Here is a 23,523-nt window from a genome sequence, read left to right as displayed (position 1 = left end):
GTGAATAAGGGTGTTGAATGGGCCAGCCACATTGACTGACATGTCTAATACATGTACACTTCTGGGAGAATCATTAGTGGGAATGTTTCCAGAATACAGAGTAGCCAGCTCAGAGCAGGAGTCTATATGTCAAGTTTAATTTCTGTGTGTTTATGTATGAACTAAAAACTAAGTTTGAGAGAGATTTTTCAAACAATGAAAGCAAAAACCTCAACAAGTAAAAATCAATAAATAACTGTCTTGAACAGTCTTGGCTAGGCAGAGAAAATAGTTTGTTTATCATCCACATCCCTTAAGTAGCAGAAGCTAATAGAATTTGAATTTAAACCTCTTACTCCAAAGACTCATTACTCTTTCAGATTTACGATTGCGTTTTAGAATTGCAATGCTAAATATTTAATATTCCTACTTTGGTTCTGAATGTACTTTAATTACTCTATATAATGTGGAAAAGTGCTTTCTTGTTCAATATTTGTATACACAATAGAAGGAAAAAGCTGTATTGCTATTGATGCTATTTGAATAACAATTATTTTAAAAACAAGGCTGAAAAATGAAGTTCCTAATGTAATTCTTGCCAAAGAAAATACATATTATTTTTCTAAAATGTAAAGAAATGCAGTTACCTACTTTAACACATGATTAACAAATGTGGATGGTTTGCTAGGTCCTAATCATAACAGTGATTTTTTTTTTTTGATCTGGTAATATATGGCCCACTAGTTTTATGTCTTACTCCCCTCACCCTTACTCCCTAACCCAAATCTCGCCATGTAAACTTATTTTTAAGCAGTTGAAATGAATAGTAGGTAATTTCATTGTGAGAACTCTGAAAATTTCTAAATTCTATCATTATGCTATAACCAAATGTTAGGGGTAAGAATGTGACATAAAACCAAGGCTGACCATGTAGTTGAAAGATGTGGATAGGACTCTAATGTGTTTAAATTCCCCTTTGTCCGTTTGGACAAAGAATAAAACTACAGAAGCATCATTTAGCATGTATATCACTGGCAAAAGTAAGACTTATTTTTATCAGCTAAAGAAAATAAAATACATGTTTTAAGATGCCAGGACTTGTAACAATTGCTTTGCTTTAAAGTGTAGGGATGATTGGAGCCATAACTCTATAAGCACAGTACTCTATCACTGTCTGTGAGGGCTCCCTTTGAGACTTTTGATTTATGTCAGGCAAGTTTACCAACAATGCTCAAAGTTTCTTACTATCTCCAATGGTATAAAACTTATATATCTATAGTAAAACAGGACTACTCATATAATCAACAAAAATGTTAGGTAAACTCAGTTTCCCATATCTGATGAGATAAGGAAGCCAAAATGAAAAAGTCTTTATTTACTAAAGATGCTGAATCATAGGAATAATGACCTGGATGAATAATTGAAAATAGGAAATAAATATATCCTTTATGAACTAATCGTGAAACATGGCATAGAAATACAGACAGTAGTAGGAGTATTGTTTTATTTTAATTTAAATATTTTTTAGTGGGGATCAAATAGACTCATTCAAAAAATAAGTGAAGAACAAGAGAATAGCAATCTCAATTGCTATTGAGAATGTTAGACAATAAAAAGCAATTGATGTCACATAAATGAACAGAGAGAGAAGAAATGTCAATATTGTAATCCTGAGGGAATTGAGCATAGGACAGATTTTAGAATGGTCCCTAGTATCCACCATGAGTTAAACAGACATAGTACTATACTGGGAGCTTTGCTGTAGTTTAAGCAGCATAAGATACTTGGTTCCTGGTAGGAGAAGATATGGAAAGGGGAACTGAGAGCCCTGGAAGTTAAAGAGAGTTACGTGTTCAGAAAATACTGAATAAAATGGAATTAAGAGATTCCAAACTACCATCTGTGTTCCTTTCTATGGAGTTTCTAGGGTATGGATTTACCCATGGTCTCTAAACCCAGGGGCAGTAAGAAGAAAGTATAAAAGTATTGCATTTCAGTTCAAATGGCATGACATGATATAGTTTCAAGAAAAATCATGCAAACTTAGCATAAAGATTTCTTTAAAACAACTCGTTTACCCTTCAGAAATGGTAACATTGTGAACAACAAAGGAAGGTTGAAAAACTGTTCAGAATTAAGAGTCTAGAGATAAAAGATGGTTCAATGCAACAAATGATGGTGGGTTAGATCCTCATCAGAAGAAAAGGAAAGTTTACTATATAGAATGTTGTTAGTCAACAGGCAAAATTTGAATAAGAACTGTATATTTTATCAGTGCTAAAAGTATTTATTTTGATGGGTGTACTATGGTTATGCATGAGAATGTCCTTGTGCTTAGGAGGTACAGGCTAAAGTATTTAGGTGTAATGGGTCACAATGTTTGCAATGTACTGTCAGAAGGTACTAGACAGTATTAGAAATGGCCAGAGGGACGAAAGGTGAACTGATGAATCTAACTGAAGGATATAGGTCTTCATGCTACTATTCCTATATTTTTTCTTTAAATTTCAAATTATGTTACAATAATGAGTTAAAAAATAAAGGCATGACAAACATTCATGTTAAGGCTCTGATAGTGAATAATCATGTGGACTTTGAACTTGTTTCCTCTGTAATATAATCTGCCCCTTCTATCTCACAGGTAATCAGTGAGATCATGGTGTTCACAAAGCACTATTTACTTTTTCTAAGATTTGGACAGATATTTTCATCGGAAAGAAAAGAGTGATTTTTTAACCTAGCTACACTGATATAACAAATGAAATTTAGATAGATTTTAGAAACAAACTTTAGCTTTTGTTTATCAATTATAATACAACTATGCCTCAATTAAAGAATGTCCTGAGAATGAAGCTTTTCTCTGTAATAGTAGTAGGTATAAATTTTTTTTAACATTTTTTATTTATTCTTGAGAGAGAGGGAGACAGAGTGTGAGCTGGGGAGAGGCGGAAGGAGAGGTAGACACAGAATCTGAAGCAGGCTCCAGGCTCTGAGCTGTCAGCACAGAGCCCAAAGCAGGGCTGGAACCCAGGAACTGTGAGATCCTTACCTGAAACGAAGTTGGCCACTTTACCGACTGAGCCACCCAGGTGCCCCAACAGTAGATTTTAAACTAAAGTTAAACATTACTAAAACAAGCAAACAAACAAAAAATATATAATCCTGTGACTATGGGTATTTACTGCTTGCAGTTTTGTGATGTTAGTGCTATTATCCTTCACTTACAAGTAAACAGAGCTCATCATAGTCAGTATTCTGAAGTCTGAGAAGGTTTGGTTTAGTGTAAGCATCTTTCATGTCTCCATTGGGTACTATTTTTGTTTTGTTTTGTTTTTGTTTTTGTTTTTCTCTGTGTTGGGGATATAAGGCAAATTCTTTACTGTTTCTTTTGCACATACCATACGTCCTCCTGTTCCTTTGGTTTTACTCCTCATTAAAACAGTAGAATTTTGATAATCATATTTTTTATATTTCCCCCCCCCATATTTTGGCTGAAATTTAGTTACCTCAACCACTTTTATTATGACCTGGAATAAATATGAGACTCAGTTGCATCATTCCTGCCACAGTTGGTCAGTATCACTGAAAATCTTCTTGGAAAAATAAATTACATTTTACTGACCCATCATCAGCTGATTCACTCTTTCTCCATAACTAAACTGGGAGAAGAATCAAAAAATTACTAATATTTTAACAAATACCAAATTCAATGACATTTTTTTAACCCTTATTATTATTATTTTTTTCACTTTTGTGATTGGCCCAGCCAGCCACTGCAATCCTTTATCCTAGAACTTTTCTCCTTTAGACTTCTATGAAAGTCTGTGTGATCTTTTTGACCATAGCCTCTGATATTTATTTTTTTATTTTTATTTTTATTTGTTTTCTCTGATAGCATACCTCCACAGTTCTGGTCTTGGCATACTTCTCTCCTTTCCCTTTGGGATCACATGTAATTTAAGCCAACACGAGATAACTTCCAAGAAGTCTCTAACTCTGGACTCATTTTTTCTCTTCAACACTGTGTAGTTGGTACAATCATCTGCTTTATATTACTATCTGTGCATGGTGTATACATATCATATCATCCATAGTGTGCCAGAGCCTCCAACTCTCTGTGCCTGAAGCTAATCTACCCATACACAAGCATCTCTTCTCCATAAAATGGACCCATCATAAAAGGAAAGTAGAAAAGGAGAGTCATTTTTGTATGAGATGAAAAAGACAGCTTGATATAACAGGAATAGTGGGCAGTGTTCTACAGTAAGAAATAGGAAAGCTATGTACTCCTTATAGTAGTTTAAGTTGGTATAGCTGTGAACAAATTGACTTAAAGAGAAGAAAGAGAAGATGAAAGATAGAAGCAGGAAAAGAGAGAGAGCGGTTAAGAGCATAGGAGTAGAAGTTTGAGCATTACGTATGATAATAAAACACAGGACCTTATGCCTTTTTATTTATTCTTTACTAGAGTAGAAAAGTTCTTCATCTGAATAGAATGTCTCTTGAAAAATAATTTTTAACTTAGTGTGATAAATCAATTTTTAAGAACATTTGGGGAAGTATATACTACTAATAAAATCTGGCCTACACTATTACAGAAGAGTGTGCATTAATGTTTAAAAATTAGTCAAAACCTCCTCAGGAGAAAGAGCCAAATTAAAGTTTAAATAATAGTTTTTAGCTTGAAATATACCTCATACTGTTAGATGAAGCAATGATGTTGAGAAAAGTAACTAAACACTAATTCACCAAGTTGGTAAAATCAAATATTCTATACTCTAGGTAATCTTAATATTGCTCAGTCACTGTAAATCAGATTATTCTTGAGATTGTATTTAAGCCCAGGCAAAATTGTCTTCTATTTACAAATGTAATTTAGTCTCCTGAGTAGGTAATCTTGTTAAAATATTGTCAGGTTAACTGAAATTGATTTGTGTTTACTAAACATAGTGAATACTAATCAAATATTAGACACTGAAGTGTTGGAGGTATTTAAACCTTTGATAGACACTGTTAGTGCTTCATGGAAGGATTATTACTATTTTTCTTTTCTTTTTTTTTTTTTTTTTTGTTTTTTTTTTGTTTTATCTTGGAGGTCAACACTGCTCTTTAGACTCTTCTTTAAAATAAAGAGAAAATGAGAAATAGCCTGCATTTGCTTTATGAAATTTTGCGATTTGGGAATATTTGGGAGAATTTGGGATTGGTTTTTTGGAGGGGTGGTTATTTGTGTTTTATTTCCAGTGCTACAAACACCACATTTGCTTTTCCATCTGCTTAATTCCATTCCAGGTTTGCTATTCTCTACCACTCATAGCATCATTGAGCTCCACATAATAGCTTTTATAGGAAACAGACATTACTAGGCAATTTGAAAAGCAGGTTGAAGATAAAGCCTGATAGCTCACGTGCCCTGGCCTGGTGACTTGGCTCACTTCTGAAGCTTCTAGCAAATGGGCTGCATGCATTCCTGTGGTGTCTGTGTATCGGCTCTATGAGGCTTAAAGAAACATTTCCCCTAATACAAAAATAAACCCACCATAATCATTCGTTTTGGGGAAATTTTACAGTTGTTAGTTAACCTGCTCCCTTATGCCCTGCAATATTCATTAGCAGATTTCTCTGTTTATGAGTGATATTATATGGAAATGGTTATGGGAAGCTAACAGATGTAACTACTGAAATAAATTAGAAGGAAAAGTTCTGTTTTTTACAGATGGTTCTATTGAATATGCTTCACCCCCCCCCCCCACTTTAACATTTAGTTTTCTTTCAACAGAAAACTTTTCTTTACTGACTACGGGAATGTGGCCAAAGTGGAGCGATGTGACATGGATGGGCTGAACAGAACAAGGATAATTGATTCAAAGACAGAACAGCCAGCTGCATTGGCACTAGACTTAGTCAACAAATTGGTTTACTGGGTAGATCTTTACTTGGACTATGTGGAAGTCGTGGACTATCAAGGAAAAAACAGACATACTATCATTCAAGGCAGACAAGTAAGTACAATTCTGTTAGAAAATGTAGCTAAGGTAATGAAATCAATGGTATCATACGAGGAAGAAGACCCAAAATTTGAATTTCAGTGTTGGAAATTTCTTACAAAGTCAAGGTGCAAAGGGCCGTAAAAATTATGATGTATTTCCTATATGGGAAAATGTTCTTTGCACAGTACGTTCCATAATGTCAGAGATGCCTCCGCCTCCCTCCTTCGCTCTATTAAAAGCAATTCACACCAAAACAAAAAACAACAAAAATAGAACAAAACAACAAACAAAAATAAAAGTACCATACTAGTAAGAAAGGTGTTGGAATAGGACAGATGTTTTGATGTATTAAAATTAAAACTTGCTAAAAACTAACTTAAGTAGTTTATTCATAAAGAGCTAGACTATCCTCTATCTCATGTGGCCCTGGAGATACTTTGCTTTCAAAAGCAAATGCCTGCTCACAAAAGTATTTTTATTAATTTAATAGGCTGGACTAAATTTTGCCTTCTGATATATTCACGTACTTCCTAGAATGAGAATTCCATGAATGTCATTGAGGTCAACCAGTTTCCCATCTGTATAAGTTTTCCCTTGTTGAATTAAAAGTTTTGCAGATAACACTCAGTAAACACCTAAAGGACATCTTTCAGTAGAAATAAGCCTTATTCACTAGTGTACTTTCTCAAATTCAATTTTACCTCAGTGATTGAACTAATTTCATGCAAGATTCTTATTGTGGGAAGCTGAAATACATGAATCTCTTTTCTTTCTTTTGTAATCTGAGAAAAAATATTCTATAATTATCCCTTAAGGGTACTTTTCCTTTCTAATCAGTTTTTTGACAATGAGATTCTTTTTCCTTCCTTGACAGACAAGCAAACACACTAATCAGGGTAATTAAAAGTGTTCAATATTAGAGATGAGGCCAGTTGTTTCTCTCTTAATTTCACATATCCTAAAAACCTTGATTTTTCTTTGAAAGCCCTAGTAATGACTTTCAGAGGATCTAATTACTAAAATGATTATGATGGGTCTTCTTTTCACCTATATGTCATAACGATATTAAACCTTGAAACAAGGATAAGAAATTCAAATGATTCTCCTCATGACTACTTTTATAAAGTTTTATAATATCTGAAGCTTTTAATTGTTCATTTTTTTTCCATTTCTATTTCCTATGTTTTTTTTCTATTCCCTAATCATATGCTTTCTCTGCCATTAAGTAATCCAACATAGATAATTTTTCAAAATATTCAGGCTATAGGCAAAATGGTCTATCCACCACTCTAAGCTCCTCCCACATCTGTCAGAGGTAGCAGAGCAAGAAACAGTGTACTTACTTTATGGGAAACAGGCTCTTCTGAAGGAAGACACGGGGTCAGGGAGTAGTACGATTAGATCTTTACCATGTGAACATGTTCTCTACTCTGCCCAATGGCCCCCTCTATGATTATGCTTTCTTTCTTGAATGTTGAAGAGCAATGTAAGTATGCCATAAATCACACACTCCTAGATGAAATGCTCTAAACTTCAGGCAAAACATGTATGATATTAATGGTGTCGGAATAATACAGTACACTTGTAATTTTTATAGGAAAAAGTATTGCTCAAGTCAAAATTGGACCATAGATTTATCTAGTGAGTATGATGTCAGCTTACGTGGAAATGATATTAGTAAATAAACACATGTCACCCCCACCCCTTTTCTCTGGTGCGTGCACACGTGCACACACACATTAGGAAATAACCCCCTTAATTAGAAAAACATTATTATTTGGGCTTTAACATGGAATGATTCTCCTTGTTGATTCCTGTCTTTGATTTCTAGCCTGGACATGAAGAAATGAGATATGATCACCACCACCCCAAAAACAAACAAACAAAAAAAACATGCAAGAGCCAGTCTTCTTTTAATTACAGTTCATATGAGAGGACAAGAGATAGTAATAATGAGTAACATAGGTTGGAGAGATAATAAATCAAATGCTTTTGCTTAAAGTACAAAATTTATAAAATTTCCTGCTTAAAATAAAAAACTTGGGGGCACCTGGGTGGCTCAGTGGGTTGAGCATCTGACTTCGGCTCAGGTCATGATCTCACAGTTTGTGGGTTCAAGCCCCGAGCCGGGATGTGTGCTGACAGCTCAGAGCCTGGAGTCTGCTTCAGATTCTGAGTCTCCCTCTCTCTCTGCCCCTCCCCCATTTGTGCAAAGTCTCTCTCGCTCTCAAAAATAAACATTTAAAAATTATTTAAAAAACAATTTAAAAAATTATAATTTTGTTCCATAAAATATCTTACAAACCATACATAGTTTTTTTTTCAAATTCTCTTAACTACATTTTGTGCTAAAACTGCACTAAAAGTGCACTATAATGCCAGAGAATTGTGACAGATTTTTTTCAACAAAATCTCTAGAGCAAATCAAATGATAGCCTCACCCTACCCCGAGGCAGAACCATTGTAAATCAAATATAATACAAGGTATACTCAAGTGCATTGTGCACAGCTTGTAGGCATTTGTATGGGAAAATCAGTAAACCCATTCTCTCTCTGCTTTACTAGCAGCTTTCCGTGAATGCAACTTGTCCCTACCTGCACTCAGTCCCCAGGACCTCTGCTAAGGAGAGTTTGCTGTTAAAGTGTCATGGATAGCAAAGCAAACAGCTCCATTTCTGTTACAAATATGCTTTACGAAAAAAAAGAAAAGCGATTTCTGAATAGAATTTTTTTTTTACATTTATTTAAATATGTTGTTTCATTTATTGTTTTCCATGCTGGGGCAATTATTCATCTAAATGTAACATGTGATTTAAAAATTTTTAATTAAAAAATGGCACGTGGGTGGCTCAGGCTGATAAGGCTCCGACTTCAGCTGAGGTCATGACTCAAGGTCCCATGATTTTGAGCCCTATGTCAGGCTCTGTACCAAAAACTCAGAGCCTGGAGCCTGCTTCAGATCCTGTGTCTCCCTGTCTATGCCCCTCCCTCAATTACACTCTGTCTCTGGCTCTCTTTCTTTCTCTCAAAAATAAAATAAAAAGATAAATAAGATGAATTTTAAAAATGGGATTTTGAACTTATAAAATAAATTTTCAAAGGTGTTTTCTCATCAGTTCATACAGCCAGAGCTACACTGTTTTAAATTCCGTATTTCCCAACTGTATGAACAAATAGCCCCTAAAAACATCTGAAATTTTATATAACAGTGTCTTAAGCACATTATTGAATATGCTTGGAAGTTTGGTTCTCACTAGCCTTTGAAAAGTAGCTACTAAACATGTTTTCTTAATGAATCATGTATAAAATTCTTCATACATTCAGAACTGCTTTATCTACTATTGCATAATGTTTTCTATTCAGAGGAAAAAATTTAAATTAGTGAAGTGTTGAATTCTTGAAGAGAAAATAAATGATAAGATGTGTGTGACTCTTCTATGGGGATTTTCCACAGTAGTAAATAGCAATCAGTTTTTCTTTCAAGTTAAAAGCAGCATAATTAAAAATCATAGTTATTTTTGTTCCTCCATATAGGTCAGACATCTTTATGGAATAACTGTGTTTGAAGACTATTTGTATGCAACCAATTCTGATAACTTCAGTATCATAAGGATAAACCGATTTAATGGCACTGATATTCAATCATTAATTAAAATGGAAAATGCTCGAGGAATCCGAATTTATCAAAAAAGAACTCAACCAACAGGTAAGACTCAAGACTTCTTCATTGCCTTTATAATGGTGGGTTGAATGGGGAAATGGTCCTTGTGCTCTGTATGGAGTTAAAGTGGGTGAGTCATAAATTCTGTTTGATAGCAAAAGTGTACATGTCTGCTTGATAAAATGGAAGAGCACTCCCTGCACAAGTCTAAATGACAAATTGTTCAGTTCCTAGTGAATTGTTTCTACAACCATAGAATTGAAATGATGGCTAGATTTAGATTCAGGAAAGAGCTTTCAATCATCATGTGTGTGGACAGGGAACCCAGATACTAAGATGCTAAGGATGCTTTTTGGTATCATTCTGAAAGACAAATTTCAAATCAGGTGACTTCCTTACAGTATCTGTTCAGTTTTTATTGTAGTCATTTGGGTCTCTTAACTTTTCCTAATTATTCTTTAATACAAGTTAATTAAAAATAACTTTTAATGAGAAGGCTATAATGTTTCCAAGTATTTCTTAGAAACACAAACTAGTTATTTTTGCATAGTAGGTTAATGATGCTTGTTCATCAATACAATTTACATTCAGTCATATATAGAATAATGTAACATGCCAGAATCACCACTCCAAATTTTCATCATCTTTTTGTGCTTCAAAATGAAACTAATTTAGAATTATGTAAACACTAACATAGATTTAGTTGAGGCAATGTATTGTCACAAATCTGTTTACAGTCAATTTAAATTTGGGATTCTGTAAATAAACCTTATTAGAGTTTGATGTTAGTATACATTTATTTGCCAATTATTCACTGAGCATTTACTTTGTGCCAGGAACTGTTGTATGTACACTGGGATTGTAGCAGTAAATAAAACAGACAAAAATTCTTGTATTTATGATATTTGTATCCTAGTAGATAAGACATAATTTTAAAGCGATCAAGTATATTAGAAGACAATAAGTGCTATAAAGAAAAAATAAAGCAGATAGGGCATCTCAGGGATGGGGGTACTTTGCAATTTTATATTGAATGGTTTGAGAAAGTTCCAGTGAATAAATGAAATTAAATGAAGACTTGAAGTAATTGAAGGAGTGAGGCACAAACATGGCAGGTAGAGAGATGAGCAGGCACAAAGACCTTAAGGAAGAGCATGTTTAGAGTTTTCAAGAAACAGCAAGGAGATGTATGTGTCGAGAGCAGTGCAAAAAAGGGTAAGAGAAGTAATAGGGGAGGTTGGAGAAATGAAGGAGGACCATAACAAGTAGGGTCCTCTAGACAATTGCAAAATCTTTTCCTTACAGAGATGAGGATTCCCTAGGAAGCATTAGACAGAGTCTCATGATATGACTTACTTTTTAAAGCAATCACTGTGGCTACTATTTTGACAAAAGGCTATTGGGGACAAAGGTAGAAGGTAGGGGTATTTTCATTTTGAAAATAGGAATACAAAATGAACATGGCAGAATTTTTAAAGTATAACCATTTCAGTATTAAAAGAAAATTGCCATGTTATTTGTCACAATCTCAAGTAAGTGATGATCAAAAAGAAATATAACCACAATAGTATATAAAATCTTAGTGACAGGGGCGCCTGGGTGGCGCAGTCGGTTAGGCGTCTGACTTCAGCCAGGTCACGATCTCGTGGTCCGTGAGTTTGAGCCCCACGTCAGGCTCTGGGCTGATGGCTCAGAGCCTGGAGCCTGTTTCCGATTCTGTGTCTCCCTCTCTCTCTGCCCCTCCCCCGTTCATGCTCTGTCTCTCTCTGTCCCAAAAATAAATAAATGTTGAAAAAAAAAAAAATAAAATCTTAGTGACATTATTCCTACCACAGCCTTTTTTTCTTTGATTCATCTTTTTCTCATTCTCTTCATATGTCATGGGGTACTTTTTTTTCTTTTTGTAACTTCTACACTCATGAAATGTTCTGTTCCTCAATCTCTACATGCAAAGTAGCCTCTACATTTTGGAAATTACTCTCTCTCTCTCTCTCTCTCTTTCTCTCTCTCTCTCTCTCTCTCTCTCTCTCACACACACACACACACACACACACACACACACACACACACACAGACATTCATTTTGTGGTAGGGTTCTCAAAATGGCAGTTGACTCAAAATTGAAAAAAACAGTGTTGTCTCAGCACTTCTCAGTAAAGATAGTTCCTGAATCATGTTTCTTCCACATTAAGTGCCCACCTAATGGATTTCAAAAGAAATCCTTTCTCTGCTTAATTACCTAACCTGGCATATCTTTATAGTATCTTTTTATATTTGTAAGAAATGTGTATTTTAAGAAAGAACAATCGTGAATCAGAAATACCAAGTTACTTTTTGTGCCTACATGTAAACAGTTTAATATAAAAGCAGAATTTTTTTCGATATAACCTTAGGAGGGTTTTGAAAAATTCCTACCTCTTCTTTGATGAGGTTTAAACTCTTTTTTTCCAATTGATTATGGTAATAAATCATAGGGTATAAAGATTTGGGGGAGGATTCCCTCTTCATGCACTATAAAAGTTTCGACATACTGATGCACATAATTATCTTGTCTTTGGAAATTTTCAAGTGTGCTGTTTTTTATTTGTTGTAGTCAGAAGCCATGCATGTGAAGTGGATCCATATGGAATGCCAGGGGGATGCTCACACATCTGTCTGCTCAGCAGCAGTTACAAAACACGGACCTGTCGCTGCAGGACGGGCTTCAACTTGGGAAGTGATGGCAGGTCGTGCAAAAGTATGTTGTTAAAATCAAACACTTCGCCAGCAGCTACTGCTTCAGAATAGGTTTTTTTAGTATTAATTAGCTATGTCAACATCAGCAATAACATAAGACTTAACAGGTGGAATTTGCCTACGCAATGTACCAGCCATTTTTCCTTAGTATTTAGGAGTTTTGTTTTTGTTCGTTTTGTTTTGTTTTTGTGAGAATGTAAATGAGAAACCGAATCAGGCTATAGAGTCACTAAATTTATGAGTCCCTGGGAAATATATTTCAGGGAAGATTTTTAGGTAGATCTTTCTTTAATTCCCTAAAGAAGATTTTTGGTCTAATGAGCCTGAATTATTGGTTGACCATATTTTCTCTTATCTGAACCAAGAAGCTGCTCCTAGTAATAGGTGTGTTGTTTAGTCCAATAAAAATCCACATAAAGCAATGTTTCACCTTATCCAGCATCACTGGGGAGTGAAATTCATTTCATTATTTAATTTTCCAGGTAACTGGAGCTATACTAATTAAATATCAATCTCTTTAACAATTTTATTGAAAAGCTTTCTAACAGACTTATCTTTGCTTTATTTTTGAGATATGCTGAATAACATAATTGTTCTTTATTTAAAAAGATAATGAATAATTATATGCATGACTTTTGCAAATTTAGATTTTTGCCCCCCATATCAATTAAAGTCTTTACTTGGAGTCTTCATAAGCAAATAGACTAGAATGGCCCTTGTAGGAATGGTGTCCCTGTGGAGATTACTGTCTGTTAAATGTCTCCCAAATACCATAATTTTTAAAGTTATGATGACTGCTTTTTACAGTGTCCATTGTGTCTCCATTTTGTTATAACAATGGCTTTTTATTTCTGTCAGTGTTCCTTCTCTGGTCACTGTCCTGCCATGTCTTTGACTTTCTTGTCATTGCTTACTGAGGACTATGAAATTAGATCACTAAATTTGTTATAAGTTAAGTCCAAATGGTTTGAATTAGTAGTACAAATACTTTTAAATCGACAATCCAGGAGGCTCTACTGTGATAAAATATATGTCTTAGTATTTTGTTTTCATTTCTAACTTTGTATTAAATGCTGGGTTTCATGTTCAAGATATCCTCTGGATAATTGAAAGTTAGGAGACTCAAGATATGCAAAGTTGTGCATGCATGTGTGTATGTGTTGCCAACTTTTAAACTAGTGTGGTTACCACTTGAAAAGTGATGGCATGCCACGCAAAAATGCAATCATACTCACTTATACGTGCATATTTTCATGCATACTCACATAAATACATATGTTTGGAGAAAAACATAGGATGACAATTGCATAAACTTCAATCACCCATAATGTAGTGTATCAATCAAGGCACATTTACATTAACAAAGACCATTCTAGCTATTTTAAGCAGAAAATATAGGTGCTTATCTAATCATTGAAAAGTCTGAAGCAATAGCTCCTAGACTCAGTCTTCAGAACATCCCTCAAAACCACCATCAAACTACCCTGGCTTAAAACCAGAAAACTGTCACAATCAGAAGCTTGGGCATCAGGAAGCCATAATGGCCATGATAAGTCCAAAAGTCCACCATTTTGGTTGAGATCCAGGATCTCCACAACTTGCATCAAAGCTATTAGCGCCAGATATGTGTCACAACTGATAGTTCCTTACTGGCAAACAACACAAAACACAACAAAACTAAACCCTCTTCCTTGCCTTTTGATATACACAAAGGAAGAACACTAATGTGGAAAAATTCAATTTCTCCTTTAGATGAATAATGACAGAAGTATCAAAAGACAGCCTCATTTCCACATTCCAAACTTGAGCTAGTACATATGATTGTGGTACTTAAAATCAGGCCCATCTCTATTTGAGTGTCTCTGAAATGAAGTTTTTAGTTTCAATTGTCTTCTAGTGTCTGGACAATGTCAAGTGTCAAGACACTAGAAGAGATTTTAAAGTAGGTATTGAATGACTAAAATAAGTAGCTAAGTAAACAATGGGGACAATGGCTACTCTTATTTAAAGCACACACACACAAACACATACATTAAACAAATGAAGTGTCATGTTTACCAATTACCAATTAAAACATTAATTAATGAAATTCATTAATTAATGAAATTAATTTCATTAATTAATGAAAAATGTTATCAAAATTTGATATAGTGAAAACAGTATTCTTATGCATTGCTAACAGAAATTGGAAATTTATGTCACTGTTGTAAAGATATTTGATAAAACTTACAAAGACATAAAACTGAAAGTATCCTGTAAGAAATTATTCCTCATTTGACTGTAGAAATTCATTATAAAAGTATTTATAATAACAAAGACCCAGAAACAATCTAAATACCCAGCAATAAGTAAGTAGTTGACTTATCATATTGCCTCTGTAGCAGGGAACATGTTGCTGCCATTGAGAGTAATGTTTTGAAGACCTTTTAATGACACAATAAGATACCATTAATTTAAAAAAATGAGGTAGTAAAATGCATATGTAAGATTCCTATTTTTTTATTTCATTGTTTTTTTTTAAGATTCCTATTTTTAAAAACAAAAGTATATGTGCACGTAAAATTTGAAGGAAATGTCACTTTTGAAATAAATACTCACTTTTAAATAATATGTAATATTATTTTTAAAAGATATTCTTGGGGCACCTGGTGGCTCAGTCGGTTAAGCATCCCACTCTTGATTTCAGTTTAGGTCATGATCTCATGGTTTGTGAGATAGAGCCCTGTGTCAGGCTCCACTCTGAGAGTGGGGAGCCTGCTTAGGATTCTTTCTCTCCTCTCCTCTCTCTCTGCCCTTCTACCACTTGCACTTTTTTTCTCTCTCAAAATAAATAAACACTCAGAAAAATAAAAACGGTACTTTTGAAAATAGATACAGTGAGAGACGGTGAAGGCAATGAGGAAGATGGATGTTAATATTCTTTACCAGTAATTCCATTTCTAGAAATGTATACTTAGAGATCATCATAAAAATATATAAAATTCTAGGTTAAAAAAATGCTTATCTCAGTATTATTATAATAATGAAAAGATAAAATCAACCCTAGCGAATAGTTTGACAAATTATCGTATAGGATACAGATCATACTCAAAGAATGTGAAGCTTAAATAGTGGATCAACATGGGACATAATTTTGATGCTAATATTGAGTAATAAAAGCAGAATATAAAATTGTCCTCTTATATATAATTGCGCATTCGAAAAATTAATTAATTTTGAAATAGTCACATAAAGGAATATAATACAACAGTGGAAATAAGTGAAAAATGACTACAACAACCATGGATGAATGTCACAAATAGAGTAAAAATAAAGATAACTCAGAAGAATTCACGCATGCAATTCAAACATGAAAAATCATGTTTGGAATATATACCACATATAGACTGAAACTTGCAAAAAAAAAAAAAAACCATGATAAACAATATAATTAGGATATTGGACATCTCTGGGATGAAAGGGGAATAGGAAAAAAGGGGGAGGAATAGGTTTAGGGCACATGAATCCCTTCCAGTGTTCAGGAAATATTTTTAAGATGTGTGTGGGGTACATGCAATTTGTTTTATTTTTCTTTGTGATAAAATGTAATAAATATTTGTTTATATACATTTAATATTCAATAACACTGATTTTGAAAGAAAACAAGGGAAAGAATATATAAACTGATAATATAGTTTGTATTGAGAGTGTTGAGTTTATGAGTAATACTCATTTTTTCTTTTTTCTCCAGATTTTCAATAGGTTAGTTATTTTACTTTGCTAACAAGCTGACTTATGGTACTGTCATCCAATGAAACTGAATCATTTGTAACCTCAGTTTTATTTATAAAACTCAATATGTTTTCCCTTTTATATAAAAATATTTTCTTCAAATTATGTAGACTAAGTCAATTGCATTAGCAATTGAAGAGCCTGGAATATATTTCCATATGAAAGTCTGTAGGAGTCAGTTCACTCTATAGTAAAAGCTACATTGAATTTGGCATTTTTAACCTGGGGAATTCTTTCTGTTTGGGGTGTTTGTTTTGTTTTGTTTTTATAAGGGCTGCGTTGTACATCAGAGTTACTGGAGGACAGCATCAACCTCTAACATTCTTATTAATATTTAAAAAAAAAAAGTGATGTAACTGACATTTTATTTCATTTCTTAAACAAATAAATCACTTGTTTAGGCATCTGTAATATATTCACATGCAAGTGTGTGATACTGTGTGAATCTATTTTTTTGCCTCTGACAGCCTTCCATGCAGACTCTGAGGAGGGGTGTTTTAAATATTGTAAAGTTTGTAGCATTGTCAGACATAATGAATGCTACAGTTTGTATCTACAGAATATGCTAGATTGTAATGAATTGTAAAATTAAGTGTGTCGGATGTTTTAATAAATGTCCATTTTACTGTTACCAGTTATCCAATGATCTGTCATGTTTTTGCTATACAGACAGTTACAGACAAAAGAATAATTAACTAAATATAACCCATTCACGGAAGTAATTTCGGTTTTAATTAAAGTAATGCAATTAGCTGGCCTTCTTGCATCGAGATACATTTGGCATATTTTAGAGTTTAATTTTTGGTATTGAATTTTAAAAAAGCTAATTGTGCCAGTTAATTAAACAGTGGCATTATGCAGTGTAAAGAAGATTAGGCAGCATCAGTTGTTTATGTTTGTAATCTTTCTTCTGCAGGACCGAAGAATGAGTTGTTCCTCTTTTATGGGAAAGGACGCCCAGGAATTGTTAGAGGAATGGACTTGAATACCAAGATAGCTGATGAATACATGATCCCCATAGAGAATCTGGTAAACCCTCGTGCTTTAGATTTCCATGCAGAAACCAATTATATCTACTTTGCTGACACCACCAGTTTCCTGATTGGCCGGCAGAAGATAGATGGCACCGAGCGAGAAACCATCCTGAAAGATGGTAAGTGACAATGTGTAATATTGACATCAAACTGCTCACAGATAAAGCACTGTGAAAGGATCAATCCAACATATGTAGAACTTATTTTAACCAGAACCTAAGTTGCGGTTTATTTAAAAATATTTGTTAATGTAATTTTCTTCAGTAACATTATTTCTACGTTTTTTCACGTACTAGTGTATTAAAACCATCATTATAAATGGAACTTGGAGTTGTCCAATCCATTTTAAACATTACAGGAATTAAACTAAATTATTTATTCACCTTTGTGGAAAAGGCAGATTTTCAGTTATATGTCTATAGTGCTCTATGGCAGAACTTAAGATTTAGCAGGACATTAGAACTTGTGTAATATTTGATTCTTACAAGCATATTGGTCATGTCATTCAAAGTGCATTAAAGATATCAATGTCCCACTATCATTGCATTTCTTGCATATTGTTTGTTACTTTATAAATCATTAGGGGCGCCTGGGTGGCGCAGTCGGTTGAGCGTCCGACTTCAGCCAGGTCACGATCTCGCGGTCCAGGAGTTCGAGCCCCGCGTCGGGCTCTGGGCTGATGGCTCAGAGCCTGGAGCCTGTTTCCGATTCTGTGTCTCCCTCTCTCTCTGCCCCTCCCCCGTTCATGCTCTGTCTCTCTCTGTCCCAAAAATAAATAAACTTTATAAATCATTAAAATTGAGTTCTCTAGCAATGCCCTTGAAATATCTGTAGTCTCAGATAAACTTTGTACCTAGTTTTACTACTTATATGCAACCATATACTTGCAAACATCTGTGTATAAACTTTGTTAAAATGGTTTATTTTATAAATGCCATGGCTTGGAAACAACCAGTCAAGTAATTAAGTAGTGTAACTTTGGTATCAGTAGAAAATAACTTCAATAACCAAGCAAACCTTGGGGCGCCTGTGTGGTTCAGTTGCTTAACTGTCCACCTTTGGTTCAGGTTATATTTTCATGGTTCCTGAGTTCAAGCCCCGCATCAGGCTGGTGATTCTCTCTGTCTCCCCTCTCCTACTTTCTCTCTCTCTCTCTCTCTCTCTCTCTCTCTCTCTCTCTCTTTCTCTCTCTGCAGATAAATAAACTGTGTAAAAAAATGATCAAACCAAGTCTTTGACTAGTAGTCACTTTTAAACATGTTCACTAATGATTCAGGGATCATGTTTCCTCACACATACAATCTACTTACTTCTTAAATATTTTAAAAATCCTTGATTTAGAGAACCTTAATTATATGCTTATTATATGAAGAACAAAGTACTAGCTATCTCGGGAGATAAAAAGAATTTTAAAAGTGACCACTGCCTTCAAGGAGTTCATAATCTACCTTTGGATAGAATATAAACACATAAAAATGTAAATGCTTTGCAGCATTTAATAAGTTCAAAACTGGCCCAAAGAAATACATGATTCATGGAGAATGTCCATGTGGTGGGAATCCACAGGGAGGAGGAGATATCTTTATGTGATTATTCTTGGAGAACTTTCTGTGCAGGAGGTGATGTTTGGGCTGGATCTTAAAGGAAGAATATTATAAGGGAAGGAAAGATATTTTGGAACCAAGAACTCCATTGAACCAAGAAAAAAAAATATGTACTCCAGAAAGAGGATGAGATGAACTTAAGTGGATCACTTAAGATTTTAGTCACAGGGAAGAGGGTCCAAGGAGAGGTGGAAAGTGGAAGGTGATGAAATAAAAGACCTGAGATATGAGGTGAAAGGGCTTGGATCAAATCCTGAAGGGCTAAGAGGCAGGCAATGCTTTTGAGCCAAAGAATCATGTGAATGAAAACATGTTTTAGGAGAATCAAACTGGAGGGTGGAGTGCAGAATGAATCAGAGAGGAAGGAGAGAAAATAAGAGCAGAGACACATTAAAATTATTTATAGCATGAGTGGTAATGAGTGGTGGTCTCTCCTATCTTTTAGTGCCAACAGGGAAACATAAGGAGATTATTCATTTAACTCAGGTTCACTTTAAATCAAACCTTGAATGATAAAATGTACACTTTCCACGAGTGACAAATGAAGTGTTAAAATGAAAAATCTCCCTGGTTTTTTTTGTTTTTGTTTTTTTGTAGTTTACTGATGAAGGCAATATGAAGCCACCATAGCATTTTTAGAGTTGCTAATTAGAGTTAAGATTTTTATCTTAAATTGGACATGGCAGAGGCTGTCTTCCTACATTTCTTTGTAATGTGATTTCACATGATGGAGAATTGACAATTTTAGAAGGACAATAGACTTTCACATTCTGTGTCAGTAGATTCATTTGGATTGCTCTGATTTTGAACGAGAAATTTTCAAGGACTAAAATGTAACATAGAAGGGTCCTGGTTTCCTTTAAAAAAAATGTCAGTTCTTGTGCTGTGACTGAATGTTCCAGTTAATAATTCTAACTTTGATAACAATATCTTATCAGTGACATTGGTGCGTCTTTGCATTTCAGCACAGCAACAGAGATCAGCTCTAATAGCCACTTGACTGCCAGGCACATCTGTACATTGTTGTTTTGGCAGTATGAAGGTTATGAGAACATTTTGTAGATTTCACACCTGAAATATACTTAACATTTTGATACTGCTGTGCAAAGACTGTTTCATACTTTTTTCTTAATCTTTCTCCTCACCATTAAAGAGAACAATAATAGATATTATGATATAAGATTAAGATGTCAAAACAGAACTTACATTTGGCAAATGACAATTCATCATTCTTAGAATCGAAACAAAATAAATTCTGTATGTATTCACTAATTTAGCTAGACTATCTATCCACCATCCAACCTGAAGACTAGAGGTAATGCTTGGTTTGACAAATTATTTTGTAAGCTTGGTAGAAATTCTAAATCTCAGATATATTTGTATAGTTTGAAGTACAAGGCTATAAAGATTTTGCTGTTTGTAAATAAAACATCAATATCTTGAATATCTTTCATGTAAGCTCAGATCCTTTCTATAAAGAAAGAAAAACAGCATTTCAGAAAATTCCCATCTCTATTTATTCTTGGATTTTTTTTTTTTTTCTCTCAGAGGTTGATGGAAAACTTCCTAAATGTGGTGTATCCTATAGTCTGTAGAATCTTGTGGGCTGAAACTGTAGCTAAATAAAAGATAAAGGACAGGCACCTGGCTGGCTCAGTTGGTTAAGCCTCTGACTTCAGCTCAGGTCATGATCTCACAGTTTGTCGGTTCGAGCTCCACATCGGGCTCTGTGCTATCAGCTCAGAGCCTGGATCCTGTTTTGGATTCTGTGTCTCCCTCTCTCTCTGCCCCTTCCCTGCTCATGATCTGTCTCTCAAAAATAAATAAACGTTTAAAAATATTTTTAAAAAAGATAAAGGAAAATTGTCTCTTTGAGATACTTATATCTACCTCAATAAGTACTGAAAATATCTGTGAAATAAAGACATATTAATGATGTAATTAAAAATAGACTTCCATAAAGACAAATCTGTACCAATCTGTAAGTTTTTTTATTCTCCAGAATTCTTGCCATAATTTTGTAAAATTCATACTATTTATTTTAATTAATTATTTATTTATTCATCCAGTCAATAAACATCCAGCAAATGCCTTTGCTGGGCCAGGTGCCATTGTAAATGATGGGACTATTGTAGTAAACAGGACAAAGCTTTATATTTAGTTTGTATCTAAATAGTAGGAAGCAGATAATAAACACACACATAAATGAACAAGATAATAATAAGTGCCATAAGAAAATAAAGTAGGACACTGTGGTCAAAAGTAAAAAGAGATATCAACAGGAGGCAAATTTAGACTAAGTAGTTAGCGAATTTAATTACCTATTCTTGCTAGGTATAATTGTTATACCATCTAAGAGAACAAGATGGATATTCTTTATAAGATCAAATTCACTTTTATGTTCTTGGGTGTCTTGTCCAAGATCCATTTTTCATTGCAGGATGAATTATAATTCTCAGCAGAAAGGAAAAAAAGTAGAAAATTGATACCTTACTATTAAATTTATTATTGTATGCATTCTGTTAATGCAGTTCTTGTTTCTAAACTGTATAAATTAATTCTACTGGGATATGTATATCCAAATAGAAGACATGTTAAAACAATCTTTCATATCGTTCCATATCTTTAAAGTACTAAAAAAAAACCACTCAAAGCATTTTTCTTGAATTTGAAAGTTATTAATGCCTGCAGCTATAACAGAAAAACTGTAATTTCAAAAGCTCCCATAATTAAACTGGAGATTTGAGGTCACCAAGTTTGTGGTAATTTGTTACAATAGCCAAAGGAACTAAAAGAAAGCGTGTGCTCTTAACCACTTTATATATTGGGGGGGATTTCTCTCTCTCTCCCCCCATATATATACATATATATATTCATACACATATATTCATATACATATATATACATATATACATACATACATATATCATGGTGGGTTCTATTTGATTGAGATCTGGAGTAGGTACATGTTTCCACACCTCAGACTCTTCCTTTAACTGAAGGTATTTGCAAAAGCCTTTAAATTGGAGAATAAAGAATAACTTTGGACAGGATTGCAACATAGGATGTCTTTTCTGATAATATGAAGAGAAGTGTAGCCAGGAGGAAAGAGGAGTCTGTCTGTGCTGAACATATTCTCTTAATAACATGTTTGAAGATAATCTGTTGACTACCAAAGCATAGTACCTTATTTGTGTGTTTGCTTGTCTAGCATCTGAAGGATCTTCAGCTCAATTCTATCCCTGGCATCTCCATTCTCCCTCCATGGATTTTAGAATCCAACAGTTTTTCCAGTTTTTCAGTTTGAAATATATGGTATTATACCTGGGGCATGAATTATTATTCATCATTGTAAATCTTAAAATACTCACTACCAGCACCACCACTGCCAGCACCACCCACACCCCCACATCCCCCCCCACTCCCCACACTTACACACAAATGACGACCGACTTAAGACCCACTTCAGAACTCCAGAAACATTTCCAGGCCTCTCCTCTAACTGGTCCTAGGGCACCTACTTACAACAGATTACAGGATATAATCTGTTCCCAAAGGACACCAATCTTAGTGTAAGATTATCATTTTCTAGAGATCACCATTTGTTCTTGGATGTCAATGAACTTCACCATTGTATAACGCTGTAGGAATTTCTGGTATGTCCTAAAGGTCCATTTTCTGTGTGTGCGTGCGTGTGTGTGTGTGTGTGTGTATTTTATTTTTATTCCATGTACATAACATAGTATTATATTACTTTCAGGTATACAATTAGAGTGATTTAACATTCTCATATAATTCCCAGTGCTCATCAAGATAGGTGTACTCTTAATCTTCACCTGTTTCACCCATCTTCCTATCTACCTCCCATCTGGTAACCCTCTGTTGTTTTCTATAGTTAAGAGTCTGTTTCTTGGTTTGTCTCGACTTTTTCCTTTGTTCTTTTTTTGTTTTTTGTTTTTTTTTTCTTTATTTCCTAAATTCCACATATGAGTGAAATCATAGGGTATTTATCTTTCTCTGACTGGCTTATTTCACGTACCATTATACTCTCTTGCTCTATCCATGTCATTGCAAATGCTAAGATTTCATTCTTTTTTATGTGTGACTAATACCCCATTGTGTGTGTGTGTGTATGTGTGAGTGTGTGTGTGTGTGTGTGTGTGTGTGTGCATGCGCACATGCATCCCATCTTATTCATCCATTCATCTATCAATGGACACTTAGACTGCTTTAATAATTTGTCTATTATAAATAATGCTGCAATAAACATAGGGGTGCATATATCCCTTCAAATTGTATTTTTTTAATTCTTTGGATAAATACAAGTAGCATGATTATTGGATCATAAGGTAGTCCTATTTTTTTATTTTTTTTATTTTTTGAGTAGCCTCCATACTGTCTTCCACAGTGGCTGCACCAGTTTGCATTCCCACCAACAGTGCATGAGGGTTCCTTTTTCTCTACATCCTTGCCAATACTTGCTGTTTCTTGAGCTTTTGATTTTAGCCATTCTGACAAGAATGAGGTAATATCTCATTGTGGTTTTGATGTACTTTTTCCTCATGATGAGTAATGTTGAGCATCTTTTTTGTGTCTATTGGCCATCTGTATGTCTTAGGAGAAATGCTTGTTCATGTCTTCTGTCCATTTTTAATTGGATTATTTATTTGGGGGTGTTGAGCTATATAAATTCTTTACATATTTTGGATACTAACCCCTTATTGGATATGTCATTTGCAAATATCTTC

The 23,523-nt window shown here is 34.3% G+C and overlaps 1 protein-coding gene across 4 annotated transcripts in view; it reads left to right on the top strand.

Moving 5' to 3' along the window:
- LRP1B (LDL receptor related protein 1B) overlaps positions 1-23,523 on the top strand; it is a 1,910,230-nt gene that overhangs the window by 1,080,308 nt on the left and 806,399 nt on the right. For all 4 annotated transcript variants that reach the window (XM_045479681.1, XM_045479680.1, XM_045479683.1 and 1 more), the window contains exons 8-11: positions 5,759-5,981; positions 9,504-9,675; positions 12,224-12,367; positions 17,054-17,290. In XM_045479681.1, the coding sequence (XP_045335637.1) occupies positions 5,759-5,981; positions 9,504-9,675; positions 12,224-12,367; positions 17,054-17,290 (776 nt within the window). The remainder of the gene's footprint in view (positions 1-5,758; positions 5,982-9,503; positions 9,676-12,223; positions 12,368-17,053; positions 17,291-23,523) is intronic.

Source organism: Leopardus geoffroyi, chromosome C1, assembly GCF_018350155.1.
Source record: "Leopardus geoffroyi isolate Oge1 chromosome C1, O.geoffroyi_Oge1_pat1.0, whole genome shotgun sequence".
NCBI lineage: Eukaryota > Metazoa > Chordata > Mammalia > Carnivora > Felidae > Leopardus > Leopardus geoffroyi.
The sequence above is the reverse complement of the archived record's forward strand: the minus strand, read 5'-3'. Positions and strand labels throughout refer to the sequence as shown.